General features: G+C 45.5%; 1 protein-coding gene across 1 annotated transcript; it reads left to right on the top strand.

Annotated features, from left to right (window-relative positions):
- The first annotated feature begins 1,708 nt into the window (after positions 1-1,708).
- Positions 1,709-18,363, top strand: ZMPSTE24 (zinc metallopeptidase STE24). Its single transcript, XM_075603756.1, has 10 exons — positions 1,709-1,880; positions 6,067-6,213; positions 7,228-7,314; positions 11,043-11,159; positions 12,604-12,756; positions 14,043-14,184; positions 14,888-15,039; positions 16,151-16,261; positions 16,965-17,108; positions 17,508-18,363. The coding sequence occupies exons 1-10, from the start codon at positions 1,773-1,775 to the stop codon at positions 17,730-17,732; spliced, it is 1,386 nt and encodes a 461-aa protein (XP_075459871.1). The 5' UTR covers positions 1,709-1,772; the 3' UTR covers positions 17,733-18,363.
- Positions 18,364-18,858: the final 495 nt, after the last annotated feature.

The following is an 18,858-nucleotide window of genomic DNA, read 5'->3' on the forward strand; positions in this document are numbered from 1 at the left end:
GTCCTGCCCACGGGGCTTCCCTAGCCGGCTTGGCACGCCCCTGTTCTGACGTCAGCCAAAGTACGAGCCCCTATTTTCTATTGGCTGGCGGGGAGGAATTCACACGCTCTCATTGGTTGCACCTGCTACCTCCATGCTGAACATAGAACAGCAGAGGGTATGTAAGGAGAAGCCCCAGTCAGAGAACCGAGCCATCTTGTGACTTGAGTCGATGAAGCTAGGGCGGGCTTTTCAAAGCTGCTTTGTTCAAAATTGTAAAGCAACCGGCTTCGTTTTGATGCTAGAAAAGCCTGCCTCGCAGAGACTAAGTCCCGTCTTTGGCGGCCAAGTTCTACAAATCGTTGTAGCGGTCGCGGTCAGGATTTTGTGCCAAATTCGGATCCAAGAGATTCAGGAGTAGGTCCCGGTCAGGATTTTCTGTTGAATTTCGGCCCAAGACGCCCAGAACAAGGTTCCGCTCAGGGTAAGCCCTCGCAAGCGGTCACCCAGCACCTAGGAAAGGCTAGATCTCATACCCCAGTACGTGTGTATATTTCTGTATTTTGTGTTTCGGTGTGTTTCCGAGGTCTTTATCCAAATAAACCTCATTTTATTTTACTGCCTTGTTTTGCCTATTAACTGATCCCTAAAATATAAATGTGTTAAAAGACTTGGTTTACCGTGACAATAGCTCTTTTCTGGAAGGGGTTACACAAAACATTAAATTACATTACATACCGGCCAAATAAGCCTTACAGAGGCGGCCATTACACACAGTATTGGGGTAGCCAGCCAGGCTTCACCTTTATTGTGTGAGTCTGGCTACCACAACCGTGACACTATAGTAAAAAAAACTGAATTATTTGTAGCCTGTGAAAAATGAATGTTTCTCTTTTCTTTGGGTCAGTCTGTAATGATACTGAACACCTGGCTGTATAATTACTATATAACTCAAGGGGGGGAGGGCAAAGTAGCAGTAAATTTGAGGACTGACCGACTTATCATACGATTATAAAAACCCTCCAAAGAATTAGTTTTTATTTCAAAATACTTTATACAGTACGTGAATTTGATGCGATTGTTAGTAAGATTTTTTTTTAAATCACCCATGTTCAATTTAAACAAGCCACATATAGGTGTCTGTATAGATTTCTGTATTTACACACAGTGTGTACAGATATTTATATACAATGTATCAAAATGAAAGTTCCTCGCATACGCCTTTAAATAAAAAAAAGTGAACATATTTAATTTTACATATATTAACATTGGGTAAACTCTCTCTCTCTCCTATTACAAGACCTTTCTCAAGATAGTACGGAAACATTGATATACTACAATCTTTGCTTTCATTTGCCCAGTCAAGGGGTGGGTGTGTCCCGCAGTCAGTAACATACAGTACTGATACTACATACAGCGAACAGCTGGGCGGGGAGGCCTCCTACACCAATCACAAGCAGGCGTCTTCACAGTGACCTATCAGAAACCCCCCAACGTCACAGAGGATGACTAACGAAAGTCAATCAATAACCAATCACGCGTCACCTAACGCGCTGAGGCGCGAGAGAGAGCAACACTAGCCAATCAGAGACCGCCTGACGAGCAAAGGCTTGTATGACCACCCGAAACCACAGAAAGCAGTTAACCAATCAGAATCACTCTTACGAACAGCGCCGGCCACGCAGCCAACCAGAATCCCTCTTACGAGCACGGCCGGACGCTAACCAATCAGCGTGCTGCTCCCTCCCCGTCGGTTACCGGCCGGTTCTTGGTCTCTCTCTCTCGCCGCCATCATGTGGCAGCTCGTGCCGGAGCTCTCCGTGGAGAAGCGGATCTTCTTCTCGGTGCTGCTGTTCTCATGGACCGTTTACGTGTGGGAGGCCTACCTGGCCGGCAGACAGGTGAGAGAGGGGGCCGGATGCGGCGACCGGGCCCGGGGCGGTGGAGAGCACGGAGGCTACAGCTGGACCCCGGTCCCCTATCATGTGACTGAGCCCTTCATGCAGGATGCGCAGGGTCACTGCGTGGGGCTAGCAGCCTTCACACACTGTCGCATAACTTAGGTTTTTGGGGGAATTAAAAATGGCGTCTTAGGCTGCGCTTATAGTGCCGGTGACGTCAGGCTGCAGTCGCTGGAAAAATCAAATTGAGGTGACTTCCAGCGATCGTGACCAAGCTGTCGCGTCACGCTTACTATAAGCGCACGCGACGGCAGCAATGCTTTTGTTTTGACGCAGTGTCGCTGTTGCCGGCACTACAAGTGCAGCCTTGGTGGCTAAAAGCTGAGTTTATCATTGAGACTCAATTTAAATTGGGATTTCCTCACCTCTGATACCGGGGGTTATCACGTAGACTGGCAGATACCATCTCGTGGGCATGTTGCAGACCCATATGGTAAGCAGAAAAAAAAATATTCTTTAATATATATATATATATATATATATATATATATATATATATATATATATTATATTTATATTACAAAGAACTGGTCAGCAAAAAAAAATAGGGTTGGTACAGTATAGATTAAGGTGGATGGAGGGATAATCAAATGCAAAAAGGAGACAGGCCCTGCAATAATGCCCTCGTGATCCAGAGTAGTGGGCGTATTAGAACTTAAACTTAGGTAATGCAATAAGATATTTTATTGCATTGCCTAATAAAGTTTACGTTTTAATTCACCCACTACTCTGGATCGCGAGGGCAATATTGCGGAGGCTGTCTCCTTTTTGCATTTGATTTTTCCTTCATCCAGCTTCATCTATACTGTACCAACCGTATTTTTTTTCTGAGCAGTTCTTTGTGTACACACATATAATATATATTATTATAGAATTTCTTTAAAATATCAATGATTTAAAATAAAAAACATTTTATTAAACAAAACAAACTAGTGGTACTTAATAACTTGGTATATACTGTGACACTTGAATCAGCAAACATGCCCATTTTGCGCAGTTATAATTGCAATCCTGTTATCATGAATATGGCCCGACTCTAGTCAAGATGCATCCCATGTGTTTGGGAATCTGGCATTAATAATAATAAAATAATGGGAACAAGTCTCGACCTTCAAAATGATATAACAAATTAAGGGTGCACACTATTCGGCTAGCTGGCTCCCAACTTGACAAACGAATCCAAGGAGTGAAAGTGAAACTGCAACACCTGTCCTTCTGCCAGGTTTTTTGCTTCAATAAATGTGTCGGGCTACATCGAGCTTGATGCTGGATAAAGGGCTTGGTGCAGCCCAAAACGTTGCATGTCCAGATGCTTTTCTAAATAAACCTGTTTTATACTACTACTATACTAAAATACTACTCTTCCCAAGTGTTTATTGAAGCATAAATTGCTAACTACAGATGTCGCAACTTCTCTTTCATGTCAAATCATTTCTACAGGTAAAGGACAAGTGCTCTGGATTCTAATTTAAAGCACCCCCTAGGTGGGAAGCATGGGGTCTCTGGACCTGCTCCCTGTGAGTTTCCCCTCTCTGTGCTGCTGGCATGGCTCCTGTTTTTAAAGGTCCAGTGTTATGTGGGGCAATAGGAAGCTGCAAAGGGATTACATCGCGGCTTGTCCCTCTGGACCTTTAAACAGACATTTCCCGTTCACTGTCGGCGCTGTTACTGGCATCACCTTCAGATGCAAGTATCCTGAGAAGCAGGGGTCCTAGGAGCTGAGATCAACACAGTTCAGCTCTAGAGAACCCTTGTTTAATCATGCATACGGGGGAATAGTTCAATTGCAACTAGAGTGTACCATTTTTATGCGTTGTCTAGCTGTTGTAAATTCTAAATTGCACAAAAGAAGTAGCGCCTCCTTCTGAAATATATTGCGTTTGTATTACAGAAGAGACACTTTTACCAAACGTGTGTGTGTGTGTGTGTGTGTTAGTAAATGCGATGAGCTGAGAGGCTCAAGGGGTTTGCGTTTCTCTGGCTGCTCCCTTGGTGTTCAACAGGCGTTTGCACAGGAATAGCCCCTCTAGCATTACATCATTATTTTGTTTCCTTTGCTATAAAGCAGACTTAACCCTGCTGAAGATTTTGGAGTGGAGGGGCGCGCTCTGCATGTCATTCATGCGGGGCCTGGGGAGCGGAGGGGCGCGCTCTGCATGTCATTCATGCGGGGCCTGGGGAGCGGAGGGGCGCGCTCTGCATGTCATTCATGCGGGGCTTGGGGAGCGGAGAGGCGCGCTCTGCATGTCATTCATGCGGGGCGTGGGGAGCGGAGGGGCGCGCTCTGCATGTCATTCATGCGGGGCCTGGGGAGCGGAGGGGCGCGCTCTGCATGTCATTCATGCGGGGCTTGGGGAGCGGAGAGGCGCGCTCTGCATGTCATTCATGCGGGGCTTGGGGAGCGGAGGGGCGCGCTCTGCATGTCATTCATGCGGGGCCTGGGGAGCGGAGGGGCGCGCTCTGCATGTCATTCATGCGGGGCCTGGGGAGCGGAGGGGCGCGCTCTGCATGTCATTCATGCGGGGCCTGGGGAGCGGAGGGGCGCGCTCTGCATGTCATTCATGCGGGGCTTGAGGAGCGGAGGGGCGCGCTCTGCATGTCATTCATGCGGGGCCTGGGGAGCGGAGGGGCGCGCTCTGCATGTCATTCATGCGGGGCCTGGGGAGCGGAGGGGCGCGCTCTGCATGTCATTCATGCGGGGCCTGGGGAGCGGAGAGGCGCGCTCTGCATGTCATTCATGCGGGGCTTGGGGAGCGGAGGGGCGCGCTCTGCATGTCATTCATGCGGGGCCTGGGGAGCGGAGGGGCGCGCTCTGCATGTCATTCATGCGGGGCCTGGGGAGCGGAGGGGCGCGCTCTGCATGTCATTCATGCGGGGCCTGGGGAGCGGAGGGGCGCGCTCTGCATGTCATTCATGCGGAGCCTGGGGAGCGGAGGGGCGCGCTCTGCATGTCATTCATGCGGAGCCTGGGGAGCGGAGGGGCGCGCTCTGCATGTCATTCATGCGGGGCCTGGGGAGCGGAGGGGCGCGCTCTGCATGTCATTCATGCGGGGCCTGGGGAGCGGAGGGGCGCGCTCTGCATGTCATTCATGCGGGGCTTGGGGAGCGGAGGGGCGCGCTCTGCATGTCATTCATGCGGGGCCTGGGGAGCGGAGGGGCGCGCTCTGCATGTCATTCATGCGGGGCCTGGGGAGCGGAGGGGCGCGCTCTGCATGTCATTCATGCGGGGCCTGGGGAGCGGAGAGGCGCGCTCTGCATGTCATTCATGCGGGGCCTGGGGAGCGGAGGGGCGCGCTCTGCATGTCATTCATGCGGGGCCTGGGGAGCGGAGGGGCGCGCTCTGCATGTCATTCATGCGGGGCTTGGGGAGCGGAGGGGCGCGCTCTGCATGTCATTCATGCGGGGCCTGGGGAGCGGAGGGGCGCGCTCTGCATGTCATTCATGCGGAGCCTGGGGAGCGGAGGGGCGCGCTCTGCATGTCATTCATGCGGGGCCTGGGGAGCGGAGGGGCGCGCTCTGCATGTCATTCATGCGGGGCCTGGGGAGCGGAGGGGCGCGCTCTGCATGTCATTCATGCGGGGCCTGGGGAGCGGAGGGGCGCGCTCTGCATGTCATTCATGCGGGGCCTGGGGAGCGGAGGGGCGCGCTCTGCATGTCATTCATGCGGGGCCTGGGGAGCGGAGGGGCGCGCTCTGCATGTCATTCATGCGGAGCCTGGGGAGCGGAGGGGCGCGCTCTGCATGTCATTCATGCGGAGCCTGGGGAGCGGAGGGGCGCGCTCTGCATGTCATTCATGCGGAGCCTGGGGAGCGGAGGGGCGCGCTCTGCATGTCATTCATGCGGAGCCTGGGGAGCGGAGGGGCGCGCTCTGCATGTCATTCATGCGGAGCCTGGGGAGCGGAGGGGCGCGCTCTGCATGTCATTCATGCGGGGCCTGGGGAGCGGAGGGGCGCGCTCTGCATGTCATTCATGTGGAGCCTGGGGAGCGGAGGGGCTCTGCGTAGTTTTCATACAGAATCCACCAGAGGTGTTTGGTTCAGAACTTAGTTTGGATGTAAAGCAAAAAAAAAATAGATGCTGTAATGTGTTTAAATAAATATAACATACTTTTTTTTTGTCTTGTCAGAGGAAGATCTATCGTACCACAACACATGTCCCGACTGAACTTGGTAACATAATGGATCCTGAAACTTTTGAAAAATCTCGACTCTATCAGCTCGACAAGAGTAACTTCAGCTTTTGGTCAGGACTTTACTCGGAGGCAGAAGGCACGGTATGTTGTTGTGTATTTATTATGTGCATGAATACTCCATATTCCAGATCCGTATTTGATCACTAACCACAAGTCAGAAAAGAAGCGCGGGTTATGTAAATCCCATGATTCCTTCTTTATTTGTTTTTATCCTGGTCTGCATTATGTGGCAGATATGGAAATTAACCACGTTCTCTCCCCATGGTCCTATGTATTGCAAAACCCCAGACCCTATTTGATGTATGGCTGTGTTTATATTTAGCATACCTTAGTGCGAGGGCGGCCAACTCCAGTCCTCAAGGGCCACCAGCAGGTCAGGTTTTCACGACATCCCTGCTTCAGCACAGGTGGCTCAGTCAAAAACTGAGCCACTGATTGAGCCACATGTGCTGAAGCAGGGGTATCCTGAAAACCTGACCTGCTTGGTGGCCCTTGAGGACTGGAGTTGGCCTGCCCCTGCCTTAGTGCTTTGGAAAAAAATAAATGGTCTTGAATTCCACCTCCTTAATCTAACTCCTTTACAGTTGAAAGCAAGATGTATACTCAAGTGTGTCTCTCCTAGTAAAATGCTCGGATTTTAAAATTAATGTATAAATGTTCTGAACGAAATATTCGGAAATGGACACACAGCCTGGTGTATCCTGTTCTTGGATTTCTTGCTTTAAAGCAGCATTTCCGCTTGCCCGTTTTGTAAATACAGCAGTTCTGTGCATTTACAGCAATGCCGTTATCTAAGCTGCCGATCGAGTGGGAAGCAGGATCTTCGCCAGGTTCACAATATGGCTGCCTATTTCAAGAGAGGAAGTGCTGTGGCTTCCTAAATGGTTGTGGAAACGCAAGGAAGCTTAATGCATAAAAAATCATTACAAAGGGTATTAGAGCTCCTCCTTGTTCCATTTAAAAAAAAAAAAGTATAAACATTAAAAATTAAAATAGAACAAACTGTCCGTTAGTTATTTTACATGGACACGTTCAAATGATTTTTTTCTTTATTGGGTTGTGGCTTCCTTTTAAAGCCTTTTAATATTATTTCAGCTTATCCTTCTGCTAGGAGGTATTCCTTTCCTGTGGGATGTATCCGAACAGGTCCTGGAACAGGCGGGTTTTGGACCAGAGTATGAGGTGAGCATTTTTATCTTTTTGTGAGACGATGAAAAGGATTCATAGCTTTTTATTTATATTCCATGTAAATATATGCTCATATACAGATTGATGTCACATTTTCAGTTAAACACTGCATGCAAACATTATGCTTGTATAATAAGTTGGGGATAGTAAAATGTCTTACATTTCCTTATATATTTTTTTATAAATCTACAAACCATGAATGGAACTGATTTAGCCTCTCCAAATTATTTTTTATTTTCTATCAACATAGCATTATAATATCCGGTCAGGTGTTTTAAGAGTATATTCTGAACTTGGGAGCATTTTGATATAAAGTTAGAAATGTATAAGCCTTTAAATATATCAAGTTAGTATAAAGTGTGATGTTTACAAGGAAATGGTATGTGGTTTGTGTTAATTAGTGAAGTCATATGCTATCTACTGTAATATTTGTATGTGACCATATATTTAAATATATACGTAGTGATTCTTCTTTTGTGTGTGTGTGTGTGTGTGTGTGTGTGTGTGTGTGTGTGTATGAAACAAACAGCGCTAACACATATCTAGTGGATATAAAATCAAATAATACCAACAGATGAATAAAGTCCAGTCCAGAATAAATCAAACAATGAGTGTAATCGAACTCCTCATCATAAAATGATAAAGTCCAACGCCAGTGAAAATAGGTATAGGGGGGCTGCTACATCCAAAGGAGAATCACTCCCCAAAGTAACTGAAAAACAAAAAAAGGAGAAAAGCGCACCCCCTAGTGCAATAACTTCTAGGATGTAGAATGATATAATTTTAATAAAATAGATGCAAAGTAAACACTGATAGCCTGGAGTGATCGGGGGATCTTGGTTGCCAGCACTAGTGTTGGCTGGCACCTTTTAGCCTCCGATGGTGTTTTATGCACTTGCTGCAGTAGTGAGTATTGACGGACATCTCTCTCCTCCATGTACCCCGGGTGACTACACGAGTTCACCAAAAGATACCTTTATATGTATTATTCCATTTTTTTTATCTTGTAAGTGTGCATTGTTTACTTTGCATCTATTTTATTAAAATTATATCATTCTACATCCTGGATGTTATTGCACTAGGGGGTGCGCTTTTCTCATCTATGTGTATATATGGGCAAAGCATAGATTGGGTCGATAGACCAGTGGTCTTCTGCCATAAGACTCCTTCCAGCACACTGACTTTAGTGGGCTTGTAAGGTGCCTTATTGGCAGAAAGCTGCTTTGTAAATAGGGCTCATCGTTCAAGTTCAGACTTGGGAAGCCAGAAAGGGGAGGGCGGGGACCAGTGTCATACAAATCATTGAAAAGCAGTGAAACGGCTATATCGGTCCGCACAAGGTGTTAAAAGAGGTCACATTCACTTTGCCAGACGGATATCGAGCGAGAGTTCAGGAAACTGCAAAATATTACATAAGATGCTAATTACTTCTGAAGGGGAAAAACAATTTCTGCTTGGATGACGGGGGGGGGGGGGGGGGGTGGGGAGGGATATAGGATTAATAATGTAAGTTCTCCATGGGTCCTGGTTTCTTTGACATTTTGCACAAGCTTTAGAAAGCTTGTTAGTTTAGTTTGCTACACACACATCTCTGTAATTTGCATTGGCAGCTGTTGACTGTTTCACCGTTTTGCTATGGCTATCTTGTGGCAGTGCAGATGTGAGTTATAAGCTTACTAACATGCTATGCAACCATAGAATCGGTTTATTTACTAGAGAAACCCAGGGATCTAAAACAATATTCAGACCTGTTAAGTCACCTACTAATCTCTGAAACTTGGTCCATCGTTTTTCATCCTAGTCCATTCCCTGTTTTATTAGAACCAATTACCAATGCAGTTGTATGTTTTTATATCTTTATATAGCAACCCCAGTGTACACAGTGCTTTTTAAAAGAGACCATACAATAGCGGGGGGCGCGGCGCTTACAGATGCCCAGTGCTCTTCCCCCAAAGCATTTAGATTAAATACCGCGGGACCGCATGAGGCCTCTTAAGTTCTTACCTTGTCTCCGATGGCGCATCGTGGGGTCATGTGACGGCAATGATGCAGGCAGGGGGGAAAGTTTCTGCACCCCGACAATAGAGGGAATTATAAGACCAAAACGTGTAACACAAAATCAGACCATGGAAAGGGAATACCCTTCCCCGGAGAGAGTTTACAATACGACAGTGTTGGGAGATTGTGTGTGTGTGTGTGTGTGTGTGTGTGTGTGTGTGTGTGTGTGTGTGTGTGCAAAAAAAAGTATCGGCATGTAAAAGGTTGACTTACAGGACTTAATCTGGCTACCGAAAAAGGTCCACACACAGGGGTGCCGCTGACGGCACTAAGGAGCTCGTTGGCAATTTGGGAGGACACCAGATATAGGTGTGCTCTTACCACCCAGCACACATTCATGACCCCGTTTGTAGGGAACCCTGATTTCGCTCTGGGCCTGCCGAGTGGGAACTTAGTGGCCTGGAAAACGAAGGGCCTCACAAAATTATTACATCTGGAGGGCAGTCTGCTGTTAAAATCCTTTGACCAAATTAAATCTGAAAGTGGGATACCAAACGGAATTTTTTAGATACCTCCAGATCAGAGCATTCTACAACAAGATCCCTACACGCCCTCGGCGTACAAATTTTGAGCAGCTGTGTTCGAGAGGTACGGACACCTCGGGACTTACTTCTAGGATATACAGAGAGGTGGTCTGCCCTGGAACCGACGACAACACTAAACTGAGTTATAGACACGCATGGGAATCGGACTTCGAGGAGACACTAGAGGATGAAGACTGGGACTCAATAGTGCTTGCGGCAGCCAAAAGCTCGATATGCACAACCTTGAAGGAGAATGCATATAAGGTCCTAATGAGGTGGTATCTTACCCCAATGCGATTAGCAAAGTTTGTAAAAGATTACCCCCCATTGTGCCCCAAACAATGTGGGGAACCTGCAGACTTGCTGCACATGCTGTGGGGCTGCAACAAAGTGGCTCCTTTATGGGAGGAAATCCAAGATTGGCTGGAGAGGATTCTCGGACAACCGGTCCCCTTGGACCCCTTGGACCCCTGGCTGTTCCTGTTGGGCAGGCGCACTCGGGGGCTAAGCAGACCGGCACAAAAATTGATTGCACATTTTGCAACAGCCATGAGGTGCGAACTCGCAGCACATGGAAGCAACCAGATTTACCTACAATGATGAAAATTCGGAACAGAATTTGGTATGTCTGCCGGATGGAGCAATTGACGAGTCTGGTCAATGACACCGGCATAAATTTTCTAAAAGTATGGGTCCCATGGCTAGATCATTCAGACATCCCAGGGGTGAATGCCACCAATATTCTGCTTTGATTGAAATGCATTCTCCGTCAAAGTAGCGACACGGACAATAACGGAGAGGGGTACTGATAGGGAAGACGTAAGACGACAGTAGGGTTTCCAAGGGAGGTCCCATGCCGCATATGGATGGTATCGGATGTTGAAGAACACAACCAGGAGATGCCCCTCGCCTGGCCGAGGCGGGTTGGACGGCGGGTTGCCATGGAGACGCGTCACGGGAAGGTGAGAAAGTTACGGAGGCCTCACGCGATCCCCGGCATTTATTTTAAATGCTTTCGGGGTAGCGTGGGAACCTCCAACAGCTGCGCACCCCTGTGTTAAAAGATTTGCTACAGACACACTATAAAAACTCCTATGCTTTATTTTTTGAAACCCTTGTTCCTCTTCTTATTCATATTAGATTACTCAGTCGTTGGTGTTCCTTCTGCTTGCTACACTGTTCAGCGCACTCACCGGCCTGCCCTGGAGCATCTATAACACGTTTGTCATAGAAGAGCGTCATGGGTTCAACCAGCAGGTAACGTTCCTTATTACATTCACCAGTGTCGAGCTTAAGCAGCGGCTCACGATCAGGAACCTTCCTGCATGGAGGGTTCTCAAATTCTTCTTCTTTTTTTGGGGAGGGTTTTCTTTGGTACCTGTACCCATAACCCCTTAAAACATTTTTTGGACAGCAGCTTGCTATTGGGGAGGTTTTCAGTAAAGTCCTATTGACCGACCGGTACTATCTCACTTCTGCGGCTCTGCCTCTCCCTTTCTCCAGCTCCCCATGTAGCACAGGGCTGTATTTCGTGGAGACGTCGGTGATTTAACAGAGAAACGGTCTTATTCTGAGCTTCTCTTATACGGATAAGTCTAGTGGAGGAAGGTTTTTTTCAGTTTAATGTGCACACTAGAAATGTAGAGGTGGAAGGAGACACTTTTTGTGTGTGGTATATTTAAAGCTGCACTCTGGTTGTGTTTCCTACCCTATTTTGTCATAAATTGAAGCAGGGGGTCTCCGGAGCTGAACTACATTGATTTTGGCTTGGGACATTTAAACATGGAGGCACCCCCTATGGAGCGAAGTATCTTGGGAAGCAGGGGATCCCCGGAGCTGAAATTAATGCAGTTCTGCGCCGGAGACCCCCTGCTTCAATCCTATAAGTAAAAAACAACAACCAAGAAATGCATCATGGAGTGCTGCTGTAATACCGGCTTCATAAGAACAAGGAGCAGGGGGAGCAAAGCTAATAAATGTGGGTTTTTTTTTCTGCTGTAAAAATGCTTTGTGCTACAGTATTTTCAGGTACTGTTCACCTACTGTAGTACTTTGAGTGCCTTTTATACACCTTTGCAAACTGACATTTTGATGGCTTTAGGACAGGAGAGGCCTCAAGGGTCACCAACAGGTCAGGTTTTCAGGATATACCTGCTTCACCACAGGTAGCTCAATTAGTGGCTCAGTCAAAGACTGTGCTGAAGCAGAGATATCCTTGAAACCTGACCTGTTGGTGGCCGTTGAGGATTGGCTTTGGCCACCCCTGCTTTAGGGAAACCACGTTTTATTGTCAGTTCCTTCTAGGACCTATGTGACCTAATTACAATGGTACGTTCTAAAGGTTAAATGTAGGTCAATGTACATTTACTGTATATACAAATGTAACATTCCCCCCCCCCTCTCCCCCCTTCAATGTCTTTACAGTCACTAAATGCTTTTGCCGTTTATACAATCTTCACCTAATCTCTCTTCTGATAACTAACATTGTTTGTAAACTGTGCTATTTGTAGGAAGATTGTTCACCCAGAGTGTCTGGTGTTTTTGATTAAACAAGTGATGCCCCCATTAAAGAGATTAAGGGGAAAGAACAATTATCGGATAACGTTTAAATAAAGCAGACACGGAGGAAATTGAAATACTGATTTTTACACACAGCGAGAATACATGTATTGCATCTTTCCCATGTATTTCCTTCTTGCAGACTCTGGGCTTCTTTTTTAAAGACGCGGGGAAGAAGTTCTTGGTGACACAGTGTATTCTGCTCCCAGTGACCTCATTATTGCTCTATATCATCAAAATAGGCGGTGACTACTTCTTCATTTATGCCTGGCTCTTTACCCTCATTGTGTCTCTGGTGAGTTCAGTTTGCTTTGTTTCTGGGTGATTATGTGTTTGCTTAACCCTTTTACAGGTGCCTGCAACACATTGCTAAGGGTTAGATCAGTGTTTTCAACAGGGTCCTAGTAACCCTTGGGTGTCTCCTAAAGGCTTCCCTGCAATTTTCAGATAATATGAATGTTTACCAAATACATGAAGAATTTACAGTGCATCTAATCTCAGACGCGCTATTAGAGAGGGTTGGGGTTCCTTACAATGCATCTGATCTCAGACGCGCTATTAGAGAGGGTTGGGGTTCCTTACAATGCATCTGATCTCAGACGCGCTATTAGAGAGGGTTGGGGTTCCTTACAATGATTTCATGTGCGGCATTGGAGAAGATTGGGTTCCTCAGAATTTCACAACTTTTTTTTGGTTAAGGCAGTGGGGCGTGCCCCCCAGGGGGGGGAATTGAGATTTGTGTGGGGGGGGGTGCGGGCAGTTGCAGAGGTCCCACGCTCTTCCCCAAGGCATTTAAATTAAAGGCCTCTGCAACAATAAAACTTACCGGGATTCAGACGCCGTGATGCGTGTCCATGGCAACGCGCCGCGGGGTCATGTGACGTCACAGGCTACAAATGACGCTGCTGGTCACGTGACCTAAAGTCACATGATCCCGGAGCGTCATTTGACGCAGCTACCAGGTAGGAGGGGGGGCACGAGCTCCGGAGTAGGCAGACGGGGGCGCAGCAGTAAAAGTTTGCGCTCCCCTGGGTTTAGGAACCCTATAGTTTTAAACACTGGGTTAGATCCTCGTCAGACCCATTACTTGGCTTACCAAATAAAAGCATTAATGTGATGTGGTTATCAGTGCTTTGCCTTAATGTTGGTGTATTAGGAAGGGCAGCACCTTTTAGAGAAGCAAAGATGATCGTTTAAGGGTGCAGTCCCTAATAAGACTAAAATAACCTATGGCAAAGACGTGTTTATAGAGTTAAATCTCCGTCATTTACTTTTTTTTTTTTTTTGGTGTAAAAATCAGACGCCTACTAAATGTTTAGAATTTTTTTTAGCGCTGGTTTGTATACATTGAGTGGAGTTATGAGGGTGTGTCTGCCCCTGCCCACTCCTTTTTGTGTGATATCACTGTGCACAGGTTTAAGGGCAGGATTGCTTGTCTTCCAGGTCCCTGTATGTAAAAGATCTGTCCGTCCTGTGTTTAGTGAAACATATTTAACAACCTGATCTTGGACTCGCCGTGTTATTGTTGCCTCCCAACATGCGCCACATAATAAGTTTTGTCCTGCCTGTCCTTTCTCACAGGTACTGGTAACAATATATGCAGATTATATCGCACCCTTGTTCGATAAGTTTATCCCACTGCCTGAGGGCGAACTGAAAGAAGCTATCGAAGCCATGGCAAAAAGTATTGACTTCCCCCTGACCAAAGTCTATGTTGTTGAAGGTAAAATAATTCGGCTTTTCGTCCTTTGAATAATAAATGTATCGGAATAAGGGCGACAATTTAAGTGAGTGCTCGGACAAAAGTAGATTTGGGGCAGATTGCATTATTAGTGGGGATCTTTAAAACATTTTCCATCTTATTAATATTTATTTATAACACACCAACATCCTAAATTAAAATCTCCTGTAGATCCTACACATTATTTCCCCTTCTTACTGCTCAAAAGATCCTAGAGGGATTAATTGGGAAAGTGAGCATACATCCTGTGCTATTAATTACATTGTAGTATCCGGGATAGTGACTACCCACTGGAACACATATATTAATGGTGGTCACAAAATGTAATAGTTCTGTAAGTCAGGGGTGGGTAACTCCAGTCCTCAAGGGCTACCAAACAGGTCAGGTTTTCAAGATATCCCTGATATCGTTGACTGAGCCACCCATGCTGAAGCAGGGATATCCTGAAAACCTGACCTATTTGGTAGCCCTTGAGGACAGGAGTTGCCCACCCCTGGTCTAAGTCTTAAAACAACTTGCTGTTTTTGGCGCTCCATCCTTTTTGTCGTTCAGCTGCACAGCTAGAAAGTGTCGCGTCTTCTCAATATTAACTGTTCCATTTGCTTTCTTACCCTAGTTTCCATAGCAGCTGACTGAATATTCAAGAGCAGTGTTTCATGATTTCCTATTGTGTTTGGTGGTTTAGGCTCCAAGCGTTCCTCACACAGCAACGCATACTTCTATGGATTCTTCAAGAACAAGCGAATCGTTTTGTTTGACACCCTTCTGGAAGATTACTCCCCGCTGAACAAGGACGGCACGGAAGGGAAATCCGAGAGTGAGAACACTGAAGTCAAAGTAAGCATCAAAAGAAAGCTAAAACCCTCCCGTTTTCTGAAACGTCTGGATCTGTAGCCAAAGTCTAACACTGTAAAGTGGCAACTCTCTCCCCCCCCCCCCGCCTCCACATACACATTTTATTTGGAATATATATTTTTGTTTAGAAAACCTCACTACAGGCATACCCCGCATTAACGTATGCAATGGGACCGGAGCATGTATGTAAAGCGAAAAATGTACTTAAAGTGAAGCACTACCTTTTCCCACTTATCGATGCATGTACTGTACTGCAATAGTCATATACGTGCATAACTGATGTAAATAACACATGTGTAACAGGCTCTATAGTTTCCCCGCTTGCGCACAGCTTTGGTACAGGTAGGGATCTGGTATAGCTGTTCAGGACGTGCTGACAGGCGCTTGCGTGAGCTGCCGTTTGCCTATTGGGCGATATGTACTTACTCGCGAGTGTACTTAAAGTGAGTGTCCTTAAAGCGGGGTATGCCTGTATTTGTACTCTCTCTTTTTTTTTTTTTTTTTTTAATGTGCCGGTAAAATATAAGTAAAAATTAGAGATGGCTGCCAGGGCCGTCCCAATAGAATTGTTTTTTTTTTTTTTTTTTTTTTTTTAACGTAGCTTTTGTCATGGAGATGTACAGGGCACCAGAATCCGTGCCATAGTAGCCACCTTGGCGATTTCTCCGTTGGTTATTGGTAATGTGATGAATGCTCCCACAGAGCTGGTCCATTGAGCCGAACTGCAGCCGCCGGGCTATTAAAGTGATTTCATTGTCACAATGAATTAGTGAGCTTCATTTAATGCAGGGGCGGCCAACTCCAGTCCTCAAGGGCCACCACCCAACAGGTCAGGTTTTCAGGCAATCCCTCCTTCAGCACAGGTGACTCAGTCGACGACTATAGTCTATAAAAGATTATAGTCTAAGACTGAGCCACCTGCGCTGAAGCAGGGATAGCCTGAAAAGCTGACCTGTTGGTGGGCCTTGAAGACTGGAGTTGCCCACCTCATGCACTAGACCTTTTCAGTGAAAGCTGATACCAGGTTACGCCGGACGTCTCGCCTTTTCAACGTGGAAGCACAAACTGACACGTGTATTTCCCCCCCAACCAGAATGTGAATAAGAAACAAGGCTGCAATAACCACGAAGTTCTGGCCGTGCTGGGCCACGAGCTGGGCCACTGGAAACTGGGTCACACCGTGAAGAATATAGTGATCAGCCAGGTAAGTTGGATAAGGGAAATGTCCTTTCATAGATCACACGGGTATATTCAGTTAGCCTAAACCTGTATGTGTAATGTACGTGCATAATCTAGTGCTGCCAAACCAGGTAAAGGCCATGTTATTGACCCTTTCTTTAGCAGGGAAGCGATCAGATCGCCTCGCTTGCTCCCCAGTGACACCTGAGCACGGAAAAGATAACAGGACTTTTGACACTGAATATATTTTGGTGGCATCTTTTAGGTTTTATTCATTGGAGCACCAGTGTCTCCTCCCCCCCTCCCCCCTCATGTTATCTCATATTTATTAGCTTTGGTGGTAGGATGTTGCTGGGCTGCCATATTAAATTCCCTGAACGTGTGGGAAATTGGCATTAAATATATTTCAGGATTTGGGTGTTGAGGCTTTGGGTGGCCCCCTGATTCAGATAGGTGTGGGAAAAATAACCAATTGTTGTCTGTATATAGAAGCCCTAAGATTAGGAGGTCCTAACGCATAGAATACGATCCCACCAGTAAACTGAGCTCATGAGGGACACCCTGCCTACTCTGTGGTTCATCAATGGTAGTGAAACTTAAGCACTACAGATGTGGTTGCCAATACTTCTCCATATTAAGTTACAATGGACAGAACTGACTGTTTCAGCTGTGTCGCTCGGCCTTTATCAATTGCACTGCCCCTTTAATGTGTGGTATTATTTTTCTAGATGAACTCGTTCCTCTGCTTTTTCCTCTTTGCTGTCTTGATTGGTCGTAAAGAGCTTTTTGCTGCATTTGGATTTTATAGTACCCAGCCCACTCTAATCGGCCTGATGATTATATTTCAGTTCATTTTCTCTCCTTACAACGAGGTAAGATTTTTGATATCTATATATTAATAATTGTTTTTGTTTTTTGTTTTTTACATCGTTGTGTGCGTGCTATTTTTAGCTCTGGTTCCCGAGATACTTACTCGTGACGTTACGAACATTATATATACTGTATGTCAGTAATCCCCAATACACATCCAATATGGCTGCCAGGGTCATCCTCGCTCCAGCGTCCCAATAGAAGGCTGCGGCATCATTGCAACCTTTTTATTGGTGTGACCCCATGATCCAGATTGTCAAGCACCGCTACCCATCTCAGGAACTGAGGGGGGGGGGGGGGGGGGCGCACTGGATAACAGGGGTCAGCAGACCAGCCAGGGGGTACATATAAAAAAAAGACCTTTCCTGTGTTTGATTTCTTGCGTTTCTTGTTCCCCTCAGGTTCTTTCCTTCTGTCTCACTGTGCTGAGCAGGAGATTCGAGTTCCAGGCTGACGAATTCGCTAAGAATCTCGGGAAAGCGAGAGACTTGTACGCGGCCCTAATTAAACTAAACAAGGATAACTTGGGGTTTCCTGTGTCAGACTGGATCTTCTCCATGTGGCATTATTCCCACCCTCCCTTGTTGGAAAGACTTCAAGCTTTAAAAAGTGGCAAGCAAAACTGACACACAATCTTATAAAGTGCAAAGGGGAATTTCTTCTGATCAATGCTGCTTGTTTTATAAGTTCCATTCCATTTATTAACACGTTTGTCTAATTGCGTATCATTATTTCTGCATCAACGACAAATATATTAAAACATTTTAGAAACTTTGACACTGTAACTGTACATTGCTTTCTGTAAAGAACACAGATGTGAGAAGTTTTTAATTGCAGAAAAACTACATCATACCATGCAGCCTTTATTTTTTTTGTGTGTTTTTTTTTTTAATTTTTTTTTTATTTATTGAAATGATTTGATTTCTATAAATATAAGATTTAAACTTTTGGGAGTGATTTCTATTTGTGTAAACTCTACATGTGGAAGTAAACAGGAATGTTTTACTATGAAATTGGAAGCGATTGCTACCCTTATGTTTCGAATTATTATTTTGGGTTTACTCAAGTGTTTTGTCTCTTGGAAATAAATATTAAGAAAATATGTATAGTTACATATTGAAAACACGTCAACTACAAAATAAGTATTTCTTTTCTGGTTAGCAAAAGTTATAATTGTATTTTGACCTGAGATAAAAACCTTTCTTTTTATGTGTACAGTTCCCTGTGAAATAAAACTAATTTGATTTTCTTAACGGATTCAGATTTTGATTTTAGAAATCTTTGTGCCTTAAAATATTACATTTCAACAATTCTGTATAGCGGCAATTCCAGCCATCTGAAATAATTTTTTTACATAAATGGAACAAAGGGTAAAAAAAAAATCATCATTGTCCCGTTATCATACAATAGTAAGCTGTAACCAATGTTGTGATCTCAGAACACCAACTGTACCATGTTCAATTATTGTCTTGTATATACTCTACTGTAAGGTCATTCCCACAAAGCTGTTACACCCGAGATGGCTATTGTGTCAATTTACCAACACTAGATTTTGACATTTATATGGGTCATTATTGGTCTTGGTAACATAGATTGTACTTGCCTAGGCAAGAGAGAGAGGACCCCTTTAGAACAAGCACTCGTAGGGTGATGAAAGGGTATGAAAATAGATGAACCTTTAATTATTGGGGTAACAGTAAACACAAAACATTTAAAACCGAATTAAATAGATAGCTCCCAGTCCTATAGACT

Source organism: Ascaphus truei, chromosome 6, assembly GCF_040206685.1.
Source record: "Ascaphus truei isolate aAscTru1 chromosome 6, aAscTru1.hap1, whole genome shotgun sequence".
Lineage (NCBI taxonomy): Eukaryota > Metazoa > Chordata > Amphibia > Anura > Ascaphidae > Ascaphus > Ascaphus truei.

Excerpts from the sequence above, each read along its gene's own strand:
- ZMPSTE24 (XM_075603756.1), top strand. The coding sequence starts at position 1,773 with ATGTGGCAGCTCGTGCCGGAGCTCTCCGTGGAGAAGCGGATCTTCTTC. Across the intron at positions 7,315-11,042 it reads GTTTTGGACCAGAGTATGAG|ATTACTCAGTCGTTGGTGTT; the intron begins GTGAGCATTTTT and ends TATTCATATTAG. Across the intron at positions 15,040-16,150 it reads GTGAGAACACTGAAGTCAAA|AATGTGAATAAGAAACAAGG; the intron begins GTAAGCATCAAA and ends CCCCCCAACCAG.